The sequence below is a fragment of the Squalius cephalus genome, assembly GCF_949319135.1.
Source record: "Squalius cephalus genome assembly, chromosome: 10".
Lineage (NCBI taxonomy): Eukaryota > Metazoa > Chordata > Actinopteri > Cypriniformes > Leuciscidae > Squalius > Squalius cephalus.
The window spans coordinates 13,505,824-13,528,518 of record NC_137131.1 but is presented as its reverse complement, the minus strand read 5'-3'; the positions used below and the strand labels follow the sequence as shown (position 1 = coordinate 13,528,518).

Genomic DNA, 22,695 nt, shown 5'->3' with positions numbered 1-22,695 from the left:
AAAAAATTTTGAACTTGTGTATTAACACGGTAATGAGTAAACATATCTGATACCATGTGAAAAACGTACACAACAATAACCACAATAGCTCACAGCTCACTAATGCTGCAGCACACTAAATCACACTACATCTACAAGTCTTTAAATTGTCCATTTAAAGTGCAGTGACAGCATCTCACCTGGGCCACAGCCACCTGTGTCTGCTGTTGCTGCTGGGTGAGCTGTTGCTGGAGCAGCTGGAGCTGATGGTGCACAGACAGGGGAGTGCTGGCAGGGACCTGACTGCCTGATGGAAGCAGCAACTTAGGGGAAGCCAGCAGGATGTTGGGCTCCTCAGAGGGCTGGAGAAAAAGAGAGAGAACACTTGTTTTGTCAAGATCGGTAATTATTCTACATGTTCACCAAAGGAAGCGTTGTTTGAGAATAAGAAACAGCATGAAATGCGCAGAAAAAGTAGAAAATGCATTAAAAACACAATAGAGAATTGGCAAAGGCCTTTAACAAAGAGCAAAATAACAAAACAAGCCAGTTTCGAAGTCATTAGTGCATGGCAAACTCCATTTCAGCTCCTGCGCTTCATGCCAGTGTTAACTTAAAAACAACTGCATGTTTGCAATCAGGAAACAATGTTCTGCTCTGACCAACTCTGTGGTCAAAGATGTTTCTACTGAGGCTCGGATTTTAATTACATTAGCTTTTGCAGTCGGTGTAGCTGTGCAAACAAACACAGCTCCGAAGGATGGGAGGCAGTCAACTGTGACAAATTGTTAGTTTTACCCTACAGCCAACTTATTTATACCCCGACAGGGATGAAAATATGGTAATGCCAGCTGTCAGATATTGACCTCCCACATACAGAATGAGGGACTGAGTATGAACGCCTCAGCAGCAGTGGCCAGATATAAGACTGATTTTGGCTGAGATTGATGTGCTGCGAAGAGCCCTTTGAAATATTCTGGCATTGCCTGGTGCTGAATCACTAAACGAAGAGCTAGACGCACCAAACCAGAGCTCAGTTGTTTGAAAAATCAAACTTGAGCATCTACTAGATGTACAACTGCGATGGACAGCCTAAAGCATGGATTTTTCATGTTTTTCTTCAAAGCTAAATATGTTCTCCTATCCCAGTTTGATTTGCAGGGACAATGACAAGAATGCTGTCCATAAGCTGATTCTGTCATGCTTCACAACACTGCTTTTGGAATAGTCCGACATCAAACAATTGAAAGTTTTTGGCAGGATTATCTGTTTGTCCAACAATGGAGGACAGGGCAGGTCAGAAAAGAAAGTATGGGATGTTAATTCTAAATATATGATCACATTTAGAAAAAATTATATACTCTTGGTGTCATTAGAAACAATTTGTTATGCTATTTATTTTTTAATATACACTACTATTCAAAAGTTTTGTGTTGGTAAGATCTTTTAATGTTTTTGAAAGAATTCTCTTATGCTTACCAAGGCTGCATTTATTTGATCAAAAATACAGTAAACCAGTAATATGGCAAAATATTATTACAATTTCTTGTTTTCTATTTGAATACATCTTACAATGTAATTTATTTCTATGATGGTAAAGCTGAATTTTCAGCATCAGTCACATGATCCTTCAGAAATCATTCTAATATTAGATCATTTTTTAACAGTAGTGTATGATACTATTAGAAACTGACTAAACAAATGTATTGAGTATTTCTAATAAAAAATAATAATAACATGAATTCATGCAGCCTGGAATGAATGCACAGCTGGCAAATGACAAGTCTGTAAAGACTACTATTATCACATGTAGTCTGTAGGCTTATATATAAATAGTTTGTTTTAACTCGTCATTGAGAATGGTACAAGTAGCTTTTCTAAAATACAAATTGTATGAAATTATTAGTGAACGAAGCCTGTTATTTGTCTTTTGCTGGCTCTAGTGATGGAGAAATCACACACATCACCTTTAAACAATTCTTCTTGAATCTTTTCTTTATATTCTCAAAAAAAAAAAAAAAAAACATCCAGTATAAGGGATTTTTACTTAAGACTAATCTGATGTCAAACAAGATTGCGTGCATTATATTGGAAAATCTGTTCACCTCAGCTTCTCATATTTTTCATTTCTCACATGTTGTTCAGGTGGGCTGCATGAGGATTTCCTTCTGTGTCTACTGACAGCTGTTTATTTGGGCATTGCTGCAGAATGGCACGTTGTAAACAACACCTGCGCCTGAGTGAATCTACCTCATTCTACCTCTACCTCAGACACCGGTGACATCCACTAAATTCATAGCTTGAAAAATCTGCATAGTGCGCCTGGGGAAAATGTTCTGTGAATGATATTACTGCTCATCTTCTGATGTAAACTGAAAATTTAAAGATAAGCATGACTCTGCTGATAAAATATTTGCTACTTTTGTGCTGTGCAAGTTTAAAGTCATCATATCGCAAAGCATAAATCATGGATGAAATAATTTGTTATGAACAGAGTGTCTGGACAGAGCACACTGTAAGAAAAACAACTGTGAAGACAGGAAGTAGTATGGATTGGCTTAATGAATATTTTCTTAATGAATTAGCACATTCTTAATGAATAATTCATTGATGAATATATTTTACACAATTAAAATCCTAGTTTTACAGCTCAACAAATGCTGCAGAAACAGATCCCTGATGTTTAGATGCTCTGAAAGGGCTGTCAATGATTTGAGACATGAGACAAAACAAGCTATAGAAATGATGAAATAAAAGTATGCTTCTTGCATACTCACAAAATGTGTCTTTCTTGCTGTAACTCAGCGTGTCAACAGTCAGACACAAATGTAATTGTAATATGCCCAATAGTTATAAATTTACAAATTCAGCATTTAACTACGATTAAGAAGACAATGATACTACAAGGATGGTTTAAAACTGATTTTTAGCTACCTCTATTGAATTGTCACCAATTTTAGACAAAAAAAAAAAAATGTTTTTGACACCATAAGCCTTTCATAAAAGGCATATGGTGTCAAAATCAAACTTATTCTACTTAATTCCACATATCATATTTTTTTCACTGTCATTTTACTTGAAGCTCCAATATGTAACAATTTTGTAATAAAATTTCCGAAAATAACTTGCACAGTGTGATATATTTCCTCCAGTTGTGTACTTGCAATATCTCAAAAGTCTCCAAAGATTTTTTATTTCAGAGAAATTCCGATGTTAAATAACTGTCCGTCCCGGAAAAGAAATGTCGCCTCTCAGTGACGCAATGTCCGCACTATCCTTTTTTTTCCGGTGTGGACCATGTGATATTCCACCACACCGGAATATCACATGGTCAAATGCGGAAGTGGTGGTTATAGCGTTATAGCCATAAACTGTATGGTTATAGCTGTTATGGATCACGATTACTCTTTGGCGAGTATTGAAGTGCCAACAAAACGAAAGCGTCCATATTCGGATACACGCAGACTGTGTGACAAACGGAGGAATAAAACCCGGATAAATATCGGCCAGGCGTTTTCGAGATGGAGAGAGCTGTGCGACAATCTTGGACTTGACAGAGACTCTGCTCTCGCGAGTGTATCGATAGACAAGTAAGCAAATCAAATTTTTTTTACTGTACAAGTAACGTAATAGTTACAGTAAAGATGATTTTAATAGATATGAATTACACCACATGCCTGTAATAATATAGCATAACATTTCACGTTCCTTGCAGTTCATTAATTATGATGACATAAAATAATACGATCAGACATACAGGTAATACAAAAACGAATAAATTACCTCATCCGTGATCATGATTCATTAATTCCATTTAGATACATCGCTAGATGGTGAAAACGCATTAAAAACGACATCTCCCATCGTCACCTCCTTCATAGCGTCATCAAGCTTCGCCTTTGTTATTGTTGGAAATCCTGGAAAACTGCGCCCTCTTGTGGTGAAAAAATATTACATATTGGAGCTTTAACTCTTTCCCATTGACAGCAATTTCAGCTTTTCCGTGTTTTCACTGTTATACGGTAGGGGGTGCTATTACGCATCTTCTAAGAAGATTCCTGAATCCTCTAATCAAAACACAGGCCAAAAATCAGCAGAAACAAGTGATAGCATATGTAAGCATATGCGATACGTAAAATAACGCGATCATCAACATTAAAGAGCATATAAATCAAAACTGTGAAATGTCGACCCAGGATGAGCTATAGGACTGTGAAGCTTGGGGAGTGTTGATGGACTCGATCTACTCCATCTATTTTGATCATCGTTCTGAATCCCATCCAGATGTAGTAGTCTTTGACAAAAACGTGATTTTGCTTTTTTTAATGAAATTTACCAACAACAAAATAGTCTGGGAGCCATGAAAATTGTGTGAAAGTGATCAAAAATTCTGGGGGTGGCTGGGGAAACTTTTTTTAAATGCTTGTGGGGAGTTAAAAAAATTAAAGAGTTAAAATTAAGCAAATGATCTAAAAAAAATAAATATTTAACGAGGTTGGCATGAATAAAATTATATAATATTACTGTTTGCTATTCAAAGTCCAACCAAAAGCAAAGATATAATACTTGCAAATGGTCTTCTTCATTGGATTTATTTGCATATTGAATTGAGATCTGTCTTCTACATATATTTAACAATCTAAAGCTGCTAACATTGCAAAGGTGGCACAGAAACAACAAATTTGTGTGACAACAAATTTTATGACTGTTTTAATTTGACATAAAGGGCTTAAGCTTTTGCTGCTAAGCAAGCACCAGCATTTCCTTCTGTAAATGCAAATATAGTTTATCTATTAGGGTTACTGGAATATTTCCATCACTCCACAGGGAATAATTACACTATCATCTGTTCTGAAATCTGTATTTGAGTGTGTAACAGAAAATACAATGCAGAACAGACTTTGGTAATAGGTTGAAGAAAACACATCTGTTAAAAGGTATCAGGGGAAGTGCTGTTCATTTGAGTGCTTTCAATTAACGGCTGCAGAAAAGCCTAATAAGCCTCATCTGTGATTATGTGATGGATGTGTAATCGGCTATTAAAAGTCTGTAGTGCTACTTTAGCGACAAGTGTCATCAGGATCCATGAAAACATGAGCTTTTTGTCTGGGTCAAATGCAGATCTATAGTGGCAGAAAAAGGGCAATGAGGAGGAATATGGAAATGTCTGCCATGCTGCACAAACTCGACTCCCTAAAGGCTGTTTCACATGGGATTCTCTGCGAAGCAGCAAATCGCTGCATCCTTTGTTTTTGTGTTTGGTTTCCGTGTTGTATTTAGGGGTGGACGTTGCCCAGAAGATTCCTTATGATGACTTTTAAAGCAATACAATGACAACAATCGGTTGTGCTAATTTCTAACATCTTTAAAATTAGAAAAAATGACATCGCTGTTTGCTGAGGACAACAATACATTTAGAAACTGAGAAGCAGAATCTAGAATCTTACATACAGATCTCTACATTTTCTGCCTTGGAACAGCTGTCTCATTCAATCCTTCAGACCTCAAGGTGGAGAATAACAATATCATAAGATATTTTGCGCTAATTTTCTCATTTATGCCCATGTTAAACCATTATTATGGTGGCTGCTGAGTGTTTTTCAACTGTTGTTAAGGAAAGTTTGCACAGACTGTTGATTGAGGGCTAGTATATTGAACTAACTGTAAGAAACTCTTGACACAGGTTTAGATTTATGTCATACAAACTTTGTGCTGTATCGCCAGACTTTTGACAACTAGCAGAATGTCATTTCCACTTTTTTCCCTCTGCACATGAACAATTTCCAACCTAGACATTTATGTTCATACACATCCACATATTATAAGTACAGAACTTTTTTTTTTACAACTACACTACTGTTCAAAAGTTTGGGGTCAGCAAGATTTTTTTAAAATGTCTTCAGTGTCAAATGATCCTTCAGAAATCATTCTAATATTCTGATTTTGGTGCTCAAGAAGCATTTCTTATTATTATCAATGTAAAAAACAGTTGTGCTGCTTAATTTTTAGCATTTAACAAATCTTTTGTAGCCATGTAAAAAGTATTTACTGTCATCTTTAATCTATTTAGTGCATCATTGATGAATAAAGTATTAATATTAAAAGTATTAAAATATTTGAATTGAATATTTGGGTATAAAGTAATTAGTGGATTTGAACAAATTGAGCAGATTAGCTCTACTTACTTTATACTCAAAGTTCTGTCTCCAGGTACACTGGTGCACCCTAAACTGGTGAAATTGTGAGGAAGTGAGCCAATCAAATTGGAACAGTTGATTTTGAGCCAGCTCTTGCTATTTTTTTGTACAATATGCATCAGACGGCCAGTGAACATACTGTGAGCGGTCCATCTGAGGCTGAGATTATTAAGACATTTACTAGTCAAAAGACATCAGTGGAAAGTTTGCAGAAAACTGTCTAAAAGTGTATATCGACTTACATTTATGCATTTGGAAGACGCTTTTATCCAAAGCGACTTGCATAGCATTTCAAGGTACACATTTACATTCTTATCAATTCTTGCTTTCCCTGCGAATCGAACCCATGACCTTGCCGTTGCAAGCGCCAACGTTCTACTGTTTGAGCAACAGGAAAGCTCTAGCTCAAGACTTCACAAAGTAGATAAGCTGACTGTCATCCTGAGCAGCAATTTCTTGGAAAAATGTTGATTCCTGCTAAACATCAAATAAACTTCTTATCTAGCACGCAAAACTGTGATGAAAATGTGCTGAGATCTCTGATAATCCAGGATGGATGTTCTGTACTTGAAAGCAAAGCATTTAAAAGTGGATTAGATTTAACAACACACTCATCCACCGCTGCCTGAGAACGTCTGCACATCTTGCATGAGAAAGAAAATATGCTGAATATTACAACGTAAGCCTTTCTCAAGCACACGATTACTATGCTGGTCTTTTTGATAATTGGCGAAACAATCCAGTGCTGTGTGTTCATTATACAAGAAACAAACTTAAAGACCTGAATGTAAAGCAGGAGCTTTTTTTAAACATTGTTTGATATTCCAGTCAGACACAAAACGACACACTGAAACGTTCAGCAGCACATGAAATACAACAAGCTTGGGAGCAAACCACTATAACTCATGTCTGTACACTAGGAGACACATTGCCTCTCTTGAACCTGCGCAATATGTCGACCGTTCTGAATGTGAAGTGTTAGTTGTACCCTAGCGGAAAGCACTGAGCCCTCGAGGGTAACCGAGGGTAAAAACAAAACAAAAACAATGTTCAGCTCACAGCTGGGCTGAGTGAGATTTGCTAGCGGCCACACAGATGCCCTCGTTGCTTTTCTGCTAGGTAGATTGCTGCCTCCTTTTTATTGACCATTTTTTTCTTCTTTTTCTGAGAGGTCCTTGACAGCGTTAGAGAAGTATAGATAGTCACGTTCTTTAGGTTTAAGAATGTTTTAGTGATGGCATTGACAAGTAAATTATGTATATATATGTATATATGTATATATATATATATATACATATATACATATATATATACATATATACATATATACATATATATGTATATATATGTATATATATATATATATATATATATATATATATATATATATATATATATATATATGTATATATATGTATATATATATATATATATATATGTATATATATGTATATATATATATATATATGTATATATATGTATATATATATATATATATATATATATATATATATATATATACACATATATATACATAATTTACTTGTCAATGCCATCACTAAAACCTTAGTGATGTATATACTATATATACATGCATATATTAATATTGAAATAATAAAATAATAAAATAATAAATTAGCTAAATTATTTTAATAAACAAAATACATAAAATTACAAATAATTTATTCAATAATGACCCTGTTCAATAAATAAAGTTATATAAATACATAAAAAATATTAATTAATTAATAATTTTGTTAGATAAAAGTGGCTCATTCTTTCTCTTGCATTGATGCCTTTCTCTGCCATTCACTTGGACCTCCTATTTTTCACCAAAAACTCACATCAACCCAACCAACAAGGACATCATTTTTAAACCCATTTTATTTTATTATAAAAAAATAAATAAAAAAAAACCCTCTTAAAGGATAGTTCACCCAAAAATGAAAATGTGGTCATTACTTACTTGCACTCAAGTTGTTCCAAACCTGTATGAACAGAAGTTTCTTTCTTCTGTTGAACACAAAATAAGATATTTTAAAGAATGTTGGTAACCAGACAGTTGACGGTAGCCATTGACAAGGAAAAAAAAAATACCATGGAAGTCAATGGGTGCTGTCAACTGTCTGGTTACAAACATTATTTAAAGGTGCTCTAGGTAACTTTTTAACCTTAACTGAACAGCTTCGAAGTCAGTGGAATGGTTATATTACTTATTTCGGGTTGAATGGTGGTGGTTTCGCACCCCCCTGGTGCCCGAGAGCGGAAAAAACTCACTTGCAACTTTGGGACGCGGGTCGGTGTCAGGAAGTATCGCGTGATATCAGGTCTCGCGATGTAACGAATTGCTTGACGGCACTGCACACGTACACGCCCCTATTCAAGCACCGGCGGGCTAGCTATAAGCAAAGGGCAACGATAGATTGAGTTATGGCTGAGGCTGAGCCTGTAAAAAAGAAGCAGAAAGCTAGGAAATCTTTGTCGGAGGACCAACGAAAGAGGAAACGGGAGACTGACCGAGCAAGAAGTCAGACTCGAGTAAATATATCGGACCGGCTTTTTCAGAATGGTGAGAACTGAGAGAAACAGAAGCCTGCGAAACGGATGCTGACCTGGCTGCTGTTGCACTTGTAAGTTAAGTATCTTTGGAATAAACTGTGTTTAATATTTAAATTTCAAGTAATTGCGACCTCAGGATGTTTGCTATTGTCTGTAAAGGTTTTTATTATGATCGCTGTCTGTTAGGGGCTTACTAGTATGCTAGATACTATAACTTTGATGTTAGCATTGTCATAGCAAACACGTTTGATTTCTGTAGTTGTTTGGCCGTTCCTCTGTCGGTTTTATTTGTGTAACTTACACTTTTATTTTATGTCACTAAGTCAACGCGTCTGATAGTAGGCAATATCAGACGCGCAAAATGTTGCACATATCATGATCGAGCTAGAAAAAACGTTCTGATGTTTTCTTAGACAAGCAAAGGTAAACCATCATTCTACCAGATGAACTTATAGACCTTGCTAATATAACTTTAGACAAATATTAGCCTCCGATATATATATATTTTTTATGCTCATGCCCATTCTCCCAAAAACAAACAAACACGAAAGCAGTAGTTCGCCTCGTTCATATCGTTCGTTCCCGGTAAAAATACTAGTATGCATGACAACACAATAAATAAAAAAAATCGCCATCAGTTGGAAAGAAAGTATTGCTTTACTTGCCTCGGTAGACATAACTGGTTTTGAAATAGCCGGTTCCTCTGCTCAGCTAGGTTGACAGCTGATCAGCTGGGTTGCTCGTGGCAAGGGGGGAGGGACAACAGTTCGTTTTTACGACAGAGTGTTTGAAAGCATTATACTACCAGGGGGAGCTCGTAGAGAAAAAACACTCAGACTTGCATAGTGTCCCTTTAAAATATAAAAAGGTTTGTAAAAACATGAGGGTGAGTAAATCATGAAAAAAAAAATCAGTTTTGGGGGAACTATACAGTACCTTTAAACCCAGGTATAAGCAGAAGGACAAAAAAATTGATGGTTACAAAATAACAAATAACATGTAGAAAGGTTTGGACAGCTCTTGTGGGATTAAACATGAAGGGTAGTTAAGTGAAATGCAAGCATAAACACTTAACTTAAGTCAGCGATACTTGACATGAATTACAAAATCACTTTAACTCCTAAATAAAAACTATAGCCTACAGCAGACTGTCTCACAGACAAGTGCATACATGTGATATTATATACCGTTGCTGTGATATAAAACTACTCAAACCATGATTTTGGTCCTACTGAAAAACCAAGAGCGTATCCTTTCAAGCTAAAGGGATCTTGAGGTTTTGTGGCTCCTGAGCTTTCCAAAGTCGAGTAGCCCTGAGGACAGGAACATGACATTGGGGATTGGAATACAATGCTGAAAGATCTTAACTTCAAATACATTCAGGATGTGAGTGAGCACTGTTACCTTTCTCACTGACATGACAGACTCTATTCAATAATGTCTGAAAGGATGCAAGGGAAAACAGTGTGCATTGTTATAGCTATGACACTAAAAGTTGCCTGAGGGTACCGGCACACCCTAGACAATAATACAGCTTAAAAAGATCAGACAAAACTTGTGTGTCTATTAAAACACAGTCCACATGGACTTCCTCCATTGACATGTCAGGGTTTATAGAGTATAGTACAATGACTAGAAACATCAAACAATCTCAAATAACGTCTTTTGAAAGCAAGTTTATAAAGGATCCATTTTTCACTGTGGTGGTTCATTCAGAACCTTGAAAAATATAGGTTAGCATTAAATATTGTGTGCTGGGATGGTTGTCAGACACCATCTGAAGGAGAATCACCAGAGGTGTAAGCTGTTAAATAGTTAACTAACTAGCACTAAAGATGATTAACAGCCACTATAAAGCTGTTGGCTTTTATTGTCGTCCATGCATTCAAACTAATGTTAAATGTCACTGTAAGACATTAGCATACGGATAGAAGTGAATGAACTAATCATGCATTGAATAATCGCGCATCCTTTTGAAACACGATCTAAATTTATGACTGAATGAATTACAAAGACAAAAGGGCTTTGTTATAATGTCTGAAAGATCATTGAGAGTGAAATGCCAAAGCTTTATCAGCATTTAGCCAACGCATCTGAGCACAAATTCATTTGTAGTTTGCTATTTGTAGTAAGCATCCATGGGTACCTAGCAGGGACGATTCAATATCAGTTTTGTATGAATACTAAAACAACAGTAGAAAAGTGTTTTTCTTCTTTCTATCTGTCCATCTCTTCTTTTCAATTTCATTCTTTGGTAAAGGCTCTGGAAAAAAAGGACCTTACTGCTTTTCTGTTTCATTCATGACACTAATCCAGGGGTGGGCAAACTACGGCCCGCGGGCCACATGCGGCCCGTTAGGCTGTTTAGTCCGGCCCGTCGAGTATTTAAAAAATTGTCTTATGATCGCGTTCATTTTGCCTTTTTCTTGCAATACTTTGTGTTATATATATTATATACATATATATTGCGTTGCATATATTTGACAATCAGAATATCAGATATTTCATGCCATAGCTAATAAATGTAAAAAAGGAAAAATGACATAAAAGCAGATCATCATTCATTCAGCGCTGTTGTGGCTGCGGTGTGTCACGTAACAAGCAATGACGCGTCACCATGGAAACCAAACAGACAGCGACAAAAGCGCATAGACTTGTTGCACGTTAATGTTTTTTCCTTTTTTTGGAAACTCACGGAGAAAAACATGTTTGGTAACCGCTTGCACGCATGTTTAGTTTTTCCTTTGATTTGTCTGCTATTTAGTTTCTTTGCTCCTCTGGATTTGTGGATGTATCCTGACTGATTCCGTTTTTTATCGCCTGCTCTTTATCGCCCGGCTTTCGACTACGCTCCCCTGTCTGCCATGTACAGAACCCGGTTTTGTTCATTAAATGTTCTGATCTGCCTTTGCTTTTTATGTTTTATTTTATTATACTTAAAATAAATTTATACATTAATTTATTTCGTTTTTTTCCACAAATGTATGACTTTTGGAAGTGCAAATTGATGCCATATGCAGTTTTGATAAAGGTGAATTAACGTAACCTTCTTTCATTTTTACTTTTCTAAGTGTACACTTACAGGTGTTTTGTTTCTATTTTACTGTTTGGCCCATTAAATAATAATAAGGATAAACAATATTTAAAAAGTATAGGCTATAATTATCTAACATCTGACTAATTAAAAATTAACCTCAAAACATAACATGCTAAATGGGGGATATCTAGCATAAATAATGTATTGTCAGAATGTGTCTCTCAGTTGTTGAATTTCGCGCAGACGTTGCCACAACGTAAATGTGTTTGCTCAGCCCGATCTCATGAAAGTGCGAATACATGAATTGTATTTGTAGTGCTTATGATACGCAGTTTTCGCGTGCATATGATACGCACTTTACGGCGTGTAATAGGCACGCACTCCGCAGCCCTAATCCTAACCAAGGGGTTTACAGTGCGTAGCATATGCACGCAAAAAAACATTTTTGCCGTATAAATGGCACGAGAAATAAAATTTGTGGTACAGATACGCACTTTCATGAGATCGTGTTTTATAATCTGCTACTGGGCCGGCCCTCTGTCAAATTTTAAAACCCAGTGTGGCCCTTGAGCCAAAAAGTTTGCCCACCCCTGCACTAATCCATTGGCATGCCAGAACACATGTTTTTCAAAGTTGAAATATAAACACTATACAAACAAACTGCACAAAGCATATTATTCTATAAGATTTGTGTTAAATGCAACACTTAAATGGCGTAAAAAGTGTAGGCTGGATTTGAGTTAATTGCCCAAGACCAAGGCAAAGATAAAGGTGATAAAACTGAACTGACTGCAGAGACTCTTGGAGCAGAAAGCTTTTCCTCTTCAGAGTCTGTTCTTTAATGTCTCCTCTCAGCTGCAATGAAACGTGTTTAGAAGCAAAACAAATAAAAAGATGGATTGAATTAATGCTGACTGAACATGGTATACTACAGCGCCACGAAAAAAATGAAGTTTTAGAGCTGTGAGCTTGCAGTCTGAAATGAATGTGATGAGAGAGGATGACTTGTCTCCCTGAAATAATACGAACACTATAAATAAATACATAAAATCTATATAAATCTAGTCATGTACGTGTTTGGCAGACACTATTATTAGCAACTCAGAGTGCATTTACAATAAACGTTTTTCCAATATACAAGTTGCCGTGGCATTGCAAGCACCTGTGTTATTGTGTGCAAACAAGGGCATTGGGTTTCGTTTGCCCAACTGGTAAACAACACAGTGAGCAAATCGCTCAATGAATGAGTTTTTATTTGTAAAAACAACAAAGTTTGCAAACAGCAATGCACTGGGGAGGATTTTCTGAAATTGAGCATTAGGGCAAAAGTAAAGCTGCCTCTTACACAGATACATGGGCTGAACTCAGTTCTTCATGAATTATCCAGAGAAACCGACATTGCTTTGAAATACATTCTGGCTTTTGGGCACCATCTAGCACTTCAGACCCGAGGGCTCTAGAGAGCGCGTCTCCATGCCACCATTGCCCAAAATCCCATCTCCAGACACTTTTCACATGAACAGTCTGATCTGGATGGACACTACTTCTCCAAAATGAAGAAACAGGGCTATATTTACACAGTCTTGCAGCTTTCGGTCTGTGATGTCCAGCTCCTCGGGGTCCGGCTGGTTTTTAGAGTTATTCTAGCAGCATCCAGGAGATGTGCCCTGTAAGTAAAGGGAACTAATTCCTGGAAGGAACCTGGCTGTTTGCCTGGCACAGATAGTCTGATAAGATAACAGCTATGCAGTAGCCTCATTTCTCTAGATTTAATATGTGAAATTCCCACAGTGCCTGCCACAGTGTTTCTGGACTGTGGTACTGAGGTCTGGTATTGAGTAAGATTCAGAATTGTTGAGGAGGAGGACTAATTGCTTTCATTAGTTATTCAGTGACCGTTTTGTGGAGAAATCCTCAAAAGCACACTGCGGTCTTTTATAAAATGGGATGCAACCACTTGTGCACACCAAGAGTCCCTTACCCATTCATTATCAAAGCTCAAAGAGGAACACCATAGAAACTCTAAACTTCTCATCTTACTAGAAAGCATCTGCCAATTTCCTAGAAACAATATGGTGGGGTGAAACAGAGATTTGCTGCTCTAATTAACTGGAAAGGAAACAATAAACATGGTAATTTGTTCTACAATGCTTATTAAACAAGCACACACACACTTTTGGAAATGTTATTTGAATTAAGGTAAAGCCAGCCATTCCATATTTAATGACTATAATATATAACATTTTAATTTAGTTGATGCAACAAAAAAGGGTTGTAAAATAAAGTAACTAAAATAAAGTAAAATATAATGAAATGAGTTAGAAAAAAAACAACCTAAACCCCTTTCTCTAAAAAAATCAAAAGTAGAATTTTTTATTTAAATTGAAATTAAACCGAGTAGGTGTAATTTATTTCCCCGTCTTATTCCCATTCTGGTTAGCAATTATAATGTGACACGGCCAAAAATTTAAAATGTGGATTAAAAATGCATTTAAAATGATAAGGCCACATTCATCAGTGAAAAAATCTCAGAAGGTACAAATAAATACATTATTCTGCTCACTAACCAATATCCATTGATTCAGACTTGGGGTGAATGACCTCAATATAGACCGAAAGCTTTTCCGCACGCTATTACAAACATTGCCTCATACAGGGACTTGCTAATCAATTCTACAAATAAGTCTCCAACCATGAATCAGGAAAAGGTGATCTTTAAAGCATGCACTGTGATTTGAAAACATTGCTTCATCTACTGAGTGAGAAATGTATAGTCTTATAATTGGCTGGGCTCAGGAAATGTCATTATTACTCCACTCTGAGCTCATGTTCATAAACGAGAGACACAAAAGGCACAGAGTCGACAGACTGACAGTAGAAGCACTAGCACAACTGACTGCAGGCTTACTGAACAACTCTGACACTTGTACCAGCCCTAAAAACAGCATGAACTCCTACACAACCAGTCCAGTTCCGCTCCACAAGTCCTTGAGGATGGCATGAGTATCCCCGTACTGCAGTGCACAAGAATCTGAAATGATCTGCTTATGTAGGAGTATGACAGCATGCTCTCAAAGGCTTTATTCATGAAGACGTTTGCTGAAATGCTAAGTTTAAATAGCTTTTCTACAAGCGCCAAGTGTACACGTGTATGATTCTGTTACAAAAATGACACTTCTTTGTAAACTAGAAACAAGAATTATTCTGCAGTGCAAGAAAACCTGGCATTAGACTCTCTTTAGTTATGTGTCAGTGCATTGACAACTGTATATTTACTCAAACTGTATTTACCACAATAGCGGACAGAGATGGATCAAGTACTGCCAGTCAAAGTCAAAGACTCAAACAATGTCAGTAACCACGATAGTGTCAGATTTCAATAGTAAATATCGCATATCAATGGGTCTCATACAGCACATATCACCCAAACTTGTGATTACATTTATTGGGAGTCACAACCAGATTTTAAAGTAGTCACTTGGGATGTAAAACATTAAAATTTTGGACGATAACTTTTTACATATTAATGACTGTTAAGTGATAAATAGTCGATATAATATAAATCCATATTATAATAACTATTTTTGTCTAAAATAAGAAAAGAAAAATAAAATACTGAAAAATAAAATCAATCGATTTACAAGCAATTGCTTTTGATTTAGGCATCACAACATTGTAAATGTTGAGTATATGTACAGATTTGCTAAATAGTGCACTAGATGATGAAGTTATTAGATGATGATAGCAAAGGTTTTGGAAATATAAAAATAGAGGAAAGGAGCATGAACAATTAAATATCCAAAACCAACAGAAATATATGCAATATCAACGGATACAGATAACAAGAACTCTGAATCAATTTACCAAAAAAATATTGTTCATCCCTTAAATAAATATATTGAACAAACAGGACAAGCATGTTCTTCTTTAGTATAGCCATAGTCTCTATATGGAATCAGGACAAGTATTTTTTTTTTTGTATGAAAAAAGTATGAATTTGTATGATGACCAAACCTAAGAAAAATCATACACGATATGAGTATCTGGAATACAGTCAAAATACAATTGATTTTAGTATTTGACTAGGAGCTCATTCCAAGAGTCATGCTCAAGGACTGTTTTAAAGGGGCCTTGCTTTTGTTAATCACACTGACCTCACCACACCTCATTTGAGTTTGGAATTCATATTGGACTGCAACATTTCCATTTGGGTCAAAAACAATTTTTTAATCCAAACGAAGCCAGGACACACTGAAGCTCTGAGGCTGGCATGTGAGATTTCTCTGGTGCAGAGTAAAAGTTTCTGACTGGCTTATAAATCATATAACAATCATCAGACACAACCCAAATATTTCTGACATTGTAATTTCCTGAGGAGAGGAATGTCTTATCAGTCTCAGACATGATTCCAGCCTCATCGCCCCAGACACTGATGCAACAAACCCACAAAATCACGCCTGAGCGGAAAGATAAACATGCTTCAGTGAGGTAGAACAAATAAGCTATATGGACAACAGAAAACCAGCATTCAACACAATGAATACTCATAATGCTATTTTTAGGCTGACTCAAATCCTCAGTCCAACTCTATAAGAATGCCTGTCATTTAGATGAACCAGATGGTGAAACTTATCAATGGAGATGAATTCCATGCAGTGACGACAATCCAGGTCAACAAATACTCCGGTACCTTGTTTGCCACTTTCTTCTCATCAACACTAAGCTGTCATTACCATAATAATTCTCTTGAAGAATGTCTCAGCTAGTCAGGGTCACAGTATCATTAAATAATCCTTTGCAGCGCAGCTGTTTTCACACTAAAAGATTATGCTAATAGGCTTATAGCTGCATCTGGACCCCAGGCTGAACATAGCCGTGAGCATTAAACAAACCAAATCTGCAAAACAATATGCATTGAACATCATTCCCTCGATTACTAGAGTTGACTGGAAGATACAGTGCAAGGGATGTGTGCGTAAAAGCTGATGTGACAAACTAGTTTGAGAGCTTGATATTATGGAAGATTGTGGTTAATTATTGATATGAACTGAATAATTAAGTGGGCAAGAGAGCTGCAGCTGGATACCTTTTTGTCCTTGGTGACGTCTTCCTCTTTCTTGGGCGCATCCAGGTCAGTGACGCCGCGACTGAAGTCGTCCATTGTGCTGTCGGGGAGGGGAACCTCCTCTGCATCAATGTCCGTCTCATCTAGAGCTGGCTTTTCGGCCCCTGTGAGCTCCCGCTCTTTAGAGAGAGAAACAATTTATCTTGTTAAATATTCATTCCAAAGCTTGAAAGCATGATACAGTGATTAAAGAGAAAGCTCACTGAAAGAAAAAAAATCTCATTATTTACTCACCTTCATGGCATGCCACTACAAACTTTTAAAGCATGAGCCTTACTTCTGTTAGGTTTATGCCACGTACAACCAAGGCAACATTTCTCATTTTAATTTAGTTTAACTTGATGTACTAAACAAACTTTTTTTTTTTTTTATAAAACTATACAGATATATTTTAAAAAACAACTATTAAAAAAATGACAAAAACACACTTTATAAGTATAAAAATTATACTAAAATAACACTTGTTTGAAGGGATCAATGTTTGTTAGTGAGGATATTATATATTTATTTCCTTTTCACAACTTGCCTATCTCCACATGTATGTACAGAAACAGATATTCTGACTAAACACTGATGTTTTCCCATGTAAGCTATGGATCCCCTGTGGGGGGGATTGTGTTACCGATACGGGACCCCATGTATGTTCCGACCACACCTTCACTCGGTCTGTACAGCAGATCTGTATTTCTGGAAATGAGTAGTTGACATGTCAAGCAGTGACAGCCGTGTCCTGTGGTGTGACATGCTATACTACATCTAAAACTATTTTGAACATCATTCTTGTATAATTATATTTTAAGCATTGAATTTTTATTACATTAATTGAGGGACTAAACTGAATATTTATAATTTAGAAAATTCATTTTTACTAAATTGCACAAACAAATTAAATAAATACATGGGTGATCCAATAAATATTTGCATTTATACATGGTAAAAAGAACTATGAAATCATTGCATAAGTTCACTGTCATTAAATTAACATGCAATTTGTAGGGATTATGGCTATTTTAGGGTGACAATTTGACCCAGACCATAAACTGTGTATTGTATTACTGAACATAACACGAGAGTTAAAAAAGGAAATAGAACTGAGGTCGGAGGCATTTACTCCACACTGAACTACATGTACAGTCCCTTACAGATCTTCACTGGCATTTCCACTGGCGTGGAAAAAAGGTAAAAGGTCATTCTGGACCAGAAAAAAATCTGATGCATGACACAAAACAAAACTAGATTACTCTTATTATAGACAAAGTCATTTACAAGACCCCATATGACACACATTCCGTTGACAAATCTCATTCATATGTACAGTACATCGGCACAAGATAATAGATTTTCCCTATCTGTCTAAGATAAAATATTAACTAATATAATTTGTGAGTGTATTGCTATTATTTAAATATTTATATAACTAATAACCAAATCTGAAGCCACAAAAAGCAGCTCGTGATGGCATGAAGATTGTACAAAACTCAAAGTATTGAGTTTGGCAAAACTCCAGCCACTTCATTTTCCCCTCTAACATCTACTGTACAATAAAATAAAAAATTAATTAAAAAACACGTTTGCTATAAATTATTTGTTGGATCTTAGACAGCTGCCTTAAAGCTTCTCTTTCTGGGATTAATACACTCAAACAATTTTAAATGTTTTAAAAACTCCTAAGACTCAAAAAACTAAGGCCGCAATGCACAACGCTTATTAGTCGGCAGGTTTTGTAGCAATTGAAACACTTGTCTGTTCTGAGGCCTGTTCTCTTTTTCTCCTGTGTGAGTTATTGTCTCCCTGTCGTGACACCGCAGCGTGTTGGTGCTGGGGAACCCTGTGCAGATTAGAAGCAGTGCGTGGGTGAGTGGGAGCTCATCTGCATTTGAAAGGAAAACCTGTCCAGAGGGAGCTGTGGGAGGATGATCAGCCTGAACCCATGGCCCATGCACCGTGAGATCTGCCCCACAGACACAAGCAATCAGAGGTGCTGTTCCATCCTGCCTATCAAAGCCCTGGCGCACAAAGATTTCCTCAAACACTGCAGTGGATTGCACCAAAATACCTCGAACAACTGCATGGATTGCTAAATGCAAAGTGTGTCACAGATCAGCAGAAACATCACTCATCCATAATCCTCTCACACCAAGTTCAAGGGGCACAAACAGACAGTTAGAGGGAGTCTGAAGAATAAAAACCTGACATGGTAGAGGACTACACTGATTTCAAGTAAGAAAATGAAAAGAAAAGTGGATACCGCTCATTACAGTACCTGTTACTCCAGAATCTGTGCAAGTCTTGTCAACGTCACCGTCTTCCTGGCCATCTGCGTTTTGCTGGGTGTGCTGAAGGCTAAGTTTATGACAGACCTCAAAAGCCTGACCCACTGTCCGCACTATCCGCATGGCTTGGCTCTAAAGAGAAATCAGGGAGAGCTTAGTATTATTAATGCACTGAAATCAGTTCTTGGATGAGCCAAAAGTCGAAACCGAAAATGGTAATAGTTATCATACAGAATTTATAATACAAGGATATTCATTATATCCTGTATGTATGCACATATACATACATATATATAGATAAATATCACATCACATCCATACATCCATACATGTATGATTGGCAGCATTCCTGTTTTCCACATTTGCTGGCTATATATATAAAAACAGGAATGCTGTCAATCATACAAGCAGACAATCAAAAGACTAAGAATTCAAAACGTTTATTAACAATTCAAATAGAAATGCTCTAAATGTTTGTGCATCAGACAATTTTACATAGTGTGTCCCAAAAGCAATGTGGTAATCATCAAATAAGAGAAATATGGAAAGAAATGTAATTAAACTGATGGATTTTTTAAATTAATTTTCAGTTTTACTTTGTCACCAATAAACTATGGCAGAATGTGAACAACAGGCACATACATTTGGTAAAATAATAAAATTATCTTAAGCACCTCTATCTCTATCAGATAGTAGTTTCATATTGATCACTATAGCTAAACTAGAACTAAAAATCGTTCTAAATGAAAAAGAATAGCAGAGTCCATACCACACCTATAACAAAAATGGCACAGAGAAACTAAATTATTGGAATCACTTTCAGAATGTTTTTTTTTTTTTTTTTTCAGCTGATGAACGATAAAAGCATTGACAGCTAATCAGAACTCATCCTGCTTTAAAGAGCTTGAGCATGTAAAGCGGCTGACGACATAACTTGCAGCACGCGCTTAAAATAAACAGAACAATATCCCATGTTGGTAGACTAATTGGTTGACATTAATATAGTTGTAGTTATCTTTATAATTATCGGTCTTGGTGTGAACAGGCCTCAAGTCCCCATTCTGAGTGCACACTTTATGTGACTTGCTAGTTGTGACAATCCATTAAGTGTTACAATATAATTCAAGGTACATTTAAACACTGGATCAAGTCTGCTGACTCAATGAGACTATTGCACAAAAATCGCCTATTCCACAAAATGCTGAACATCAGTTAACAGTATTTTGATGGATGATGGTGAGAAATGGAAAAACAACATTATTCCGACTACAATGTTTGAATCTGCAGAAAGTCAAAGGAGAAATGAGAGCACATTTTACTGGAGAGCATTGAGCACACTTGAGCAGTTGATGTACAATTATTTCCCGGAGCAACTCGGAATGACCTGGTCTGTAATGAACAGTGATCCCGGGGAGAAATGGACCAGACAGGGCTTTCAATCGAGCGACTTCTTTCTAAAGAATCTGTTAAATAAAGAATAATTCTTTCTTGATTGCCTTTCTCCAAAGCCAAACTTCTGCTCTATAATCAATTGCCATTGTGGAAATCCCACATTTTCATGATGAAAGGAAAAATATTGAGTACATGTGTCAGGCTTTCATAATAACAGTCTTCTGCAGTTTTCCTAGTTTTTAGTATTGTGGCAATGTTATTACACTGTGTTCATTCTGTATGCTATTTGCAATTTCACATCCAAAGAATAATGAGGAATGAAACCAAACAAAGTCAGTTTGAAGAAGACTGGAAAGTTGTATTCAGATTAATTAGTGTCTCTAGCAGCTTTTTATGTAAAAGGCCTGTTCAGACTTACAAAACAAACAATGCACAGACTAGTTCCAGTGGAAAAAAGTGATGTTAATTTGCATATACATTAGGTCTTAACTTTACTGCTTTGCTGAAGTGTAAATAAGGTACAAAGTACACTGTAAAAAATGTTTGTTAATTCTACAGAAAAATTGCTACTGTAAAAACCTGGTAACTGATATGATACAATATCCATATATGGTGAACATTTTATATACATAATTCTACTGTTACATAATGTCAACTACATGCTTTTTACGGTGAAAATTTATGGTGAAAAACTTACCTCCAGAAGTCTCTGAATGAATGACATTCTATTTTCTTTAAAATAATGCATTTTTTGTTGTTGTTGACAATTTAACAAAACAATGTAGATTGATATATTAACATTATATCACATGATAAAATACAGTTCTGTTGTACAATTTACAGGCAACCACAGCTGCAGTTGTTTTTACTGTAAATTTAACAGCATATTTTTCTTACAGTGCATGAGAAAACAAAAGATGTGATGACCTAATGCAGTCATACTGTATTTGTCCGTTACAGTACGCATATGCCTTACATATACGTACTCGAAGTCTTTGCAAACTCTTCTCTCGAAGCCCTAATTAGTCAGAGATCCTTGTAAATTTCTGTGATAATGTGATGTGATATTGTGACAACTAGCTCCTAGCATGAATTCCTCTCTATATTTATAGACTGTGTAGGCACCAGTACTGGAGAGAACATTTTTTACTAATTTTCCCTCTCTAAAAAATCTTATTTTGATTCTCATGACATTATAGATTAATTGCCAATATTAAAAATAAATATTTAAACCAGTCAAGCAGAGAAAAACAGATTTAGATTCAAATCCTTCTCAGAAGTGGTGGGCGTCTTTAGCTTTTAAATTTGCCACCGATTCAAATCCAGTGCAGAAGCTTGAAAGGGATCAGAATTAGACAGCTTTAAGAACTAAAAGCAAACCCTGTCAGTATATCATCTACATGCTCCGCTGCTATATCATTGTTCTGCTCTGCATGCTAGAAAGAGTGAGAAGAAAAATATAGCCATTCTGAAAAGTGCACTTCAGTTTCATGGCTAAGGGCTGCTGTTCCTTTTTTTGTATGATGTTTTCTTTTTTTTTATCCAACTATATGCCCTGAAGTAAAATATGTGTGCTGAAAATGGAAGGAACAGACAGTAGCTTTCATTCACTTGGAGCCTCAATGACAAGGCTCCAACTCAATGACAAGGCTCCAACTCAACGACAAGGCTCCAACTCAATGGAAACCAACTCAATGTTCTGACTAGAAGACGCAATCAAGAGAGGCCTACCTTTTTCTTTGATTTAAAGACGTTACATCGAAACACATTGCTCTGTCCATCTCTTGCAATGTAACTGAAGATCTTCAAATCTTGAGAGTCGTGCGATACGTAGAATATCCTGTGAAAACAACAAAAAAGGGAAGATATTCAGAAACATATTAAACCTTGTGTAAGAAACCAACAACAACCACAAGACCTGAGGCAATTACATTTAATAAAAAAATAAATAAAACCTAAAATAAAAATAATAAAACCTACATTTTAAGGTAAATCATTTCCCTTATTTACAGTCTAACTTGTGAGGTACTTGGCCAAATTACAAGGACAGTAGATTCAAGTGGAGCAAAAATAGATAATAGGAGAAATGTATTAACAGGAGCATTTCTGGGACAGTTAAAAGCTTTTATTCCT

The 22,695-nt window shown here is 36.2% G+C and overlaps 1 protein-coding gene across 1 annotated transcript in view; it reads right to left on the bottom strand.

Annotated features, from left to right (window-relative positions):
- nos1apa (nitric oxide synthase 1 (neuronal) adaptor protein a) overlaps positions 1 to 22,695 on the bottom strand; it is a 109,034-nt gene that overhangs the window by 26,581 nt on the left and 59,758 nt on the right. Inside the window, exons 5-8 of the mRNA XM_079884823.1 lie at positions 22,294 to 22,402; positions 19,161 to 19,302; positions 16,859 to 17,016; positions 180 to 341 (exon numbers count right to left, since the gene is read on the bottom strand). Of these exons, the coding sequence (XP_079740949.1) occupies positions 180 to 341; positions 16,859 to 17,016; positions 19,161 to 19,302; positions 22,294 to 22,402 (571 nt within the window). The remainder of the gene's footprint in view (positions 1 to 179; positions 342 to 16,858; positions 17,017 to 19,160; positions 19,303 to 22,293; positions 22,403 to 22,695) is intronic.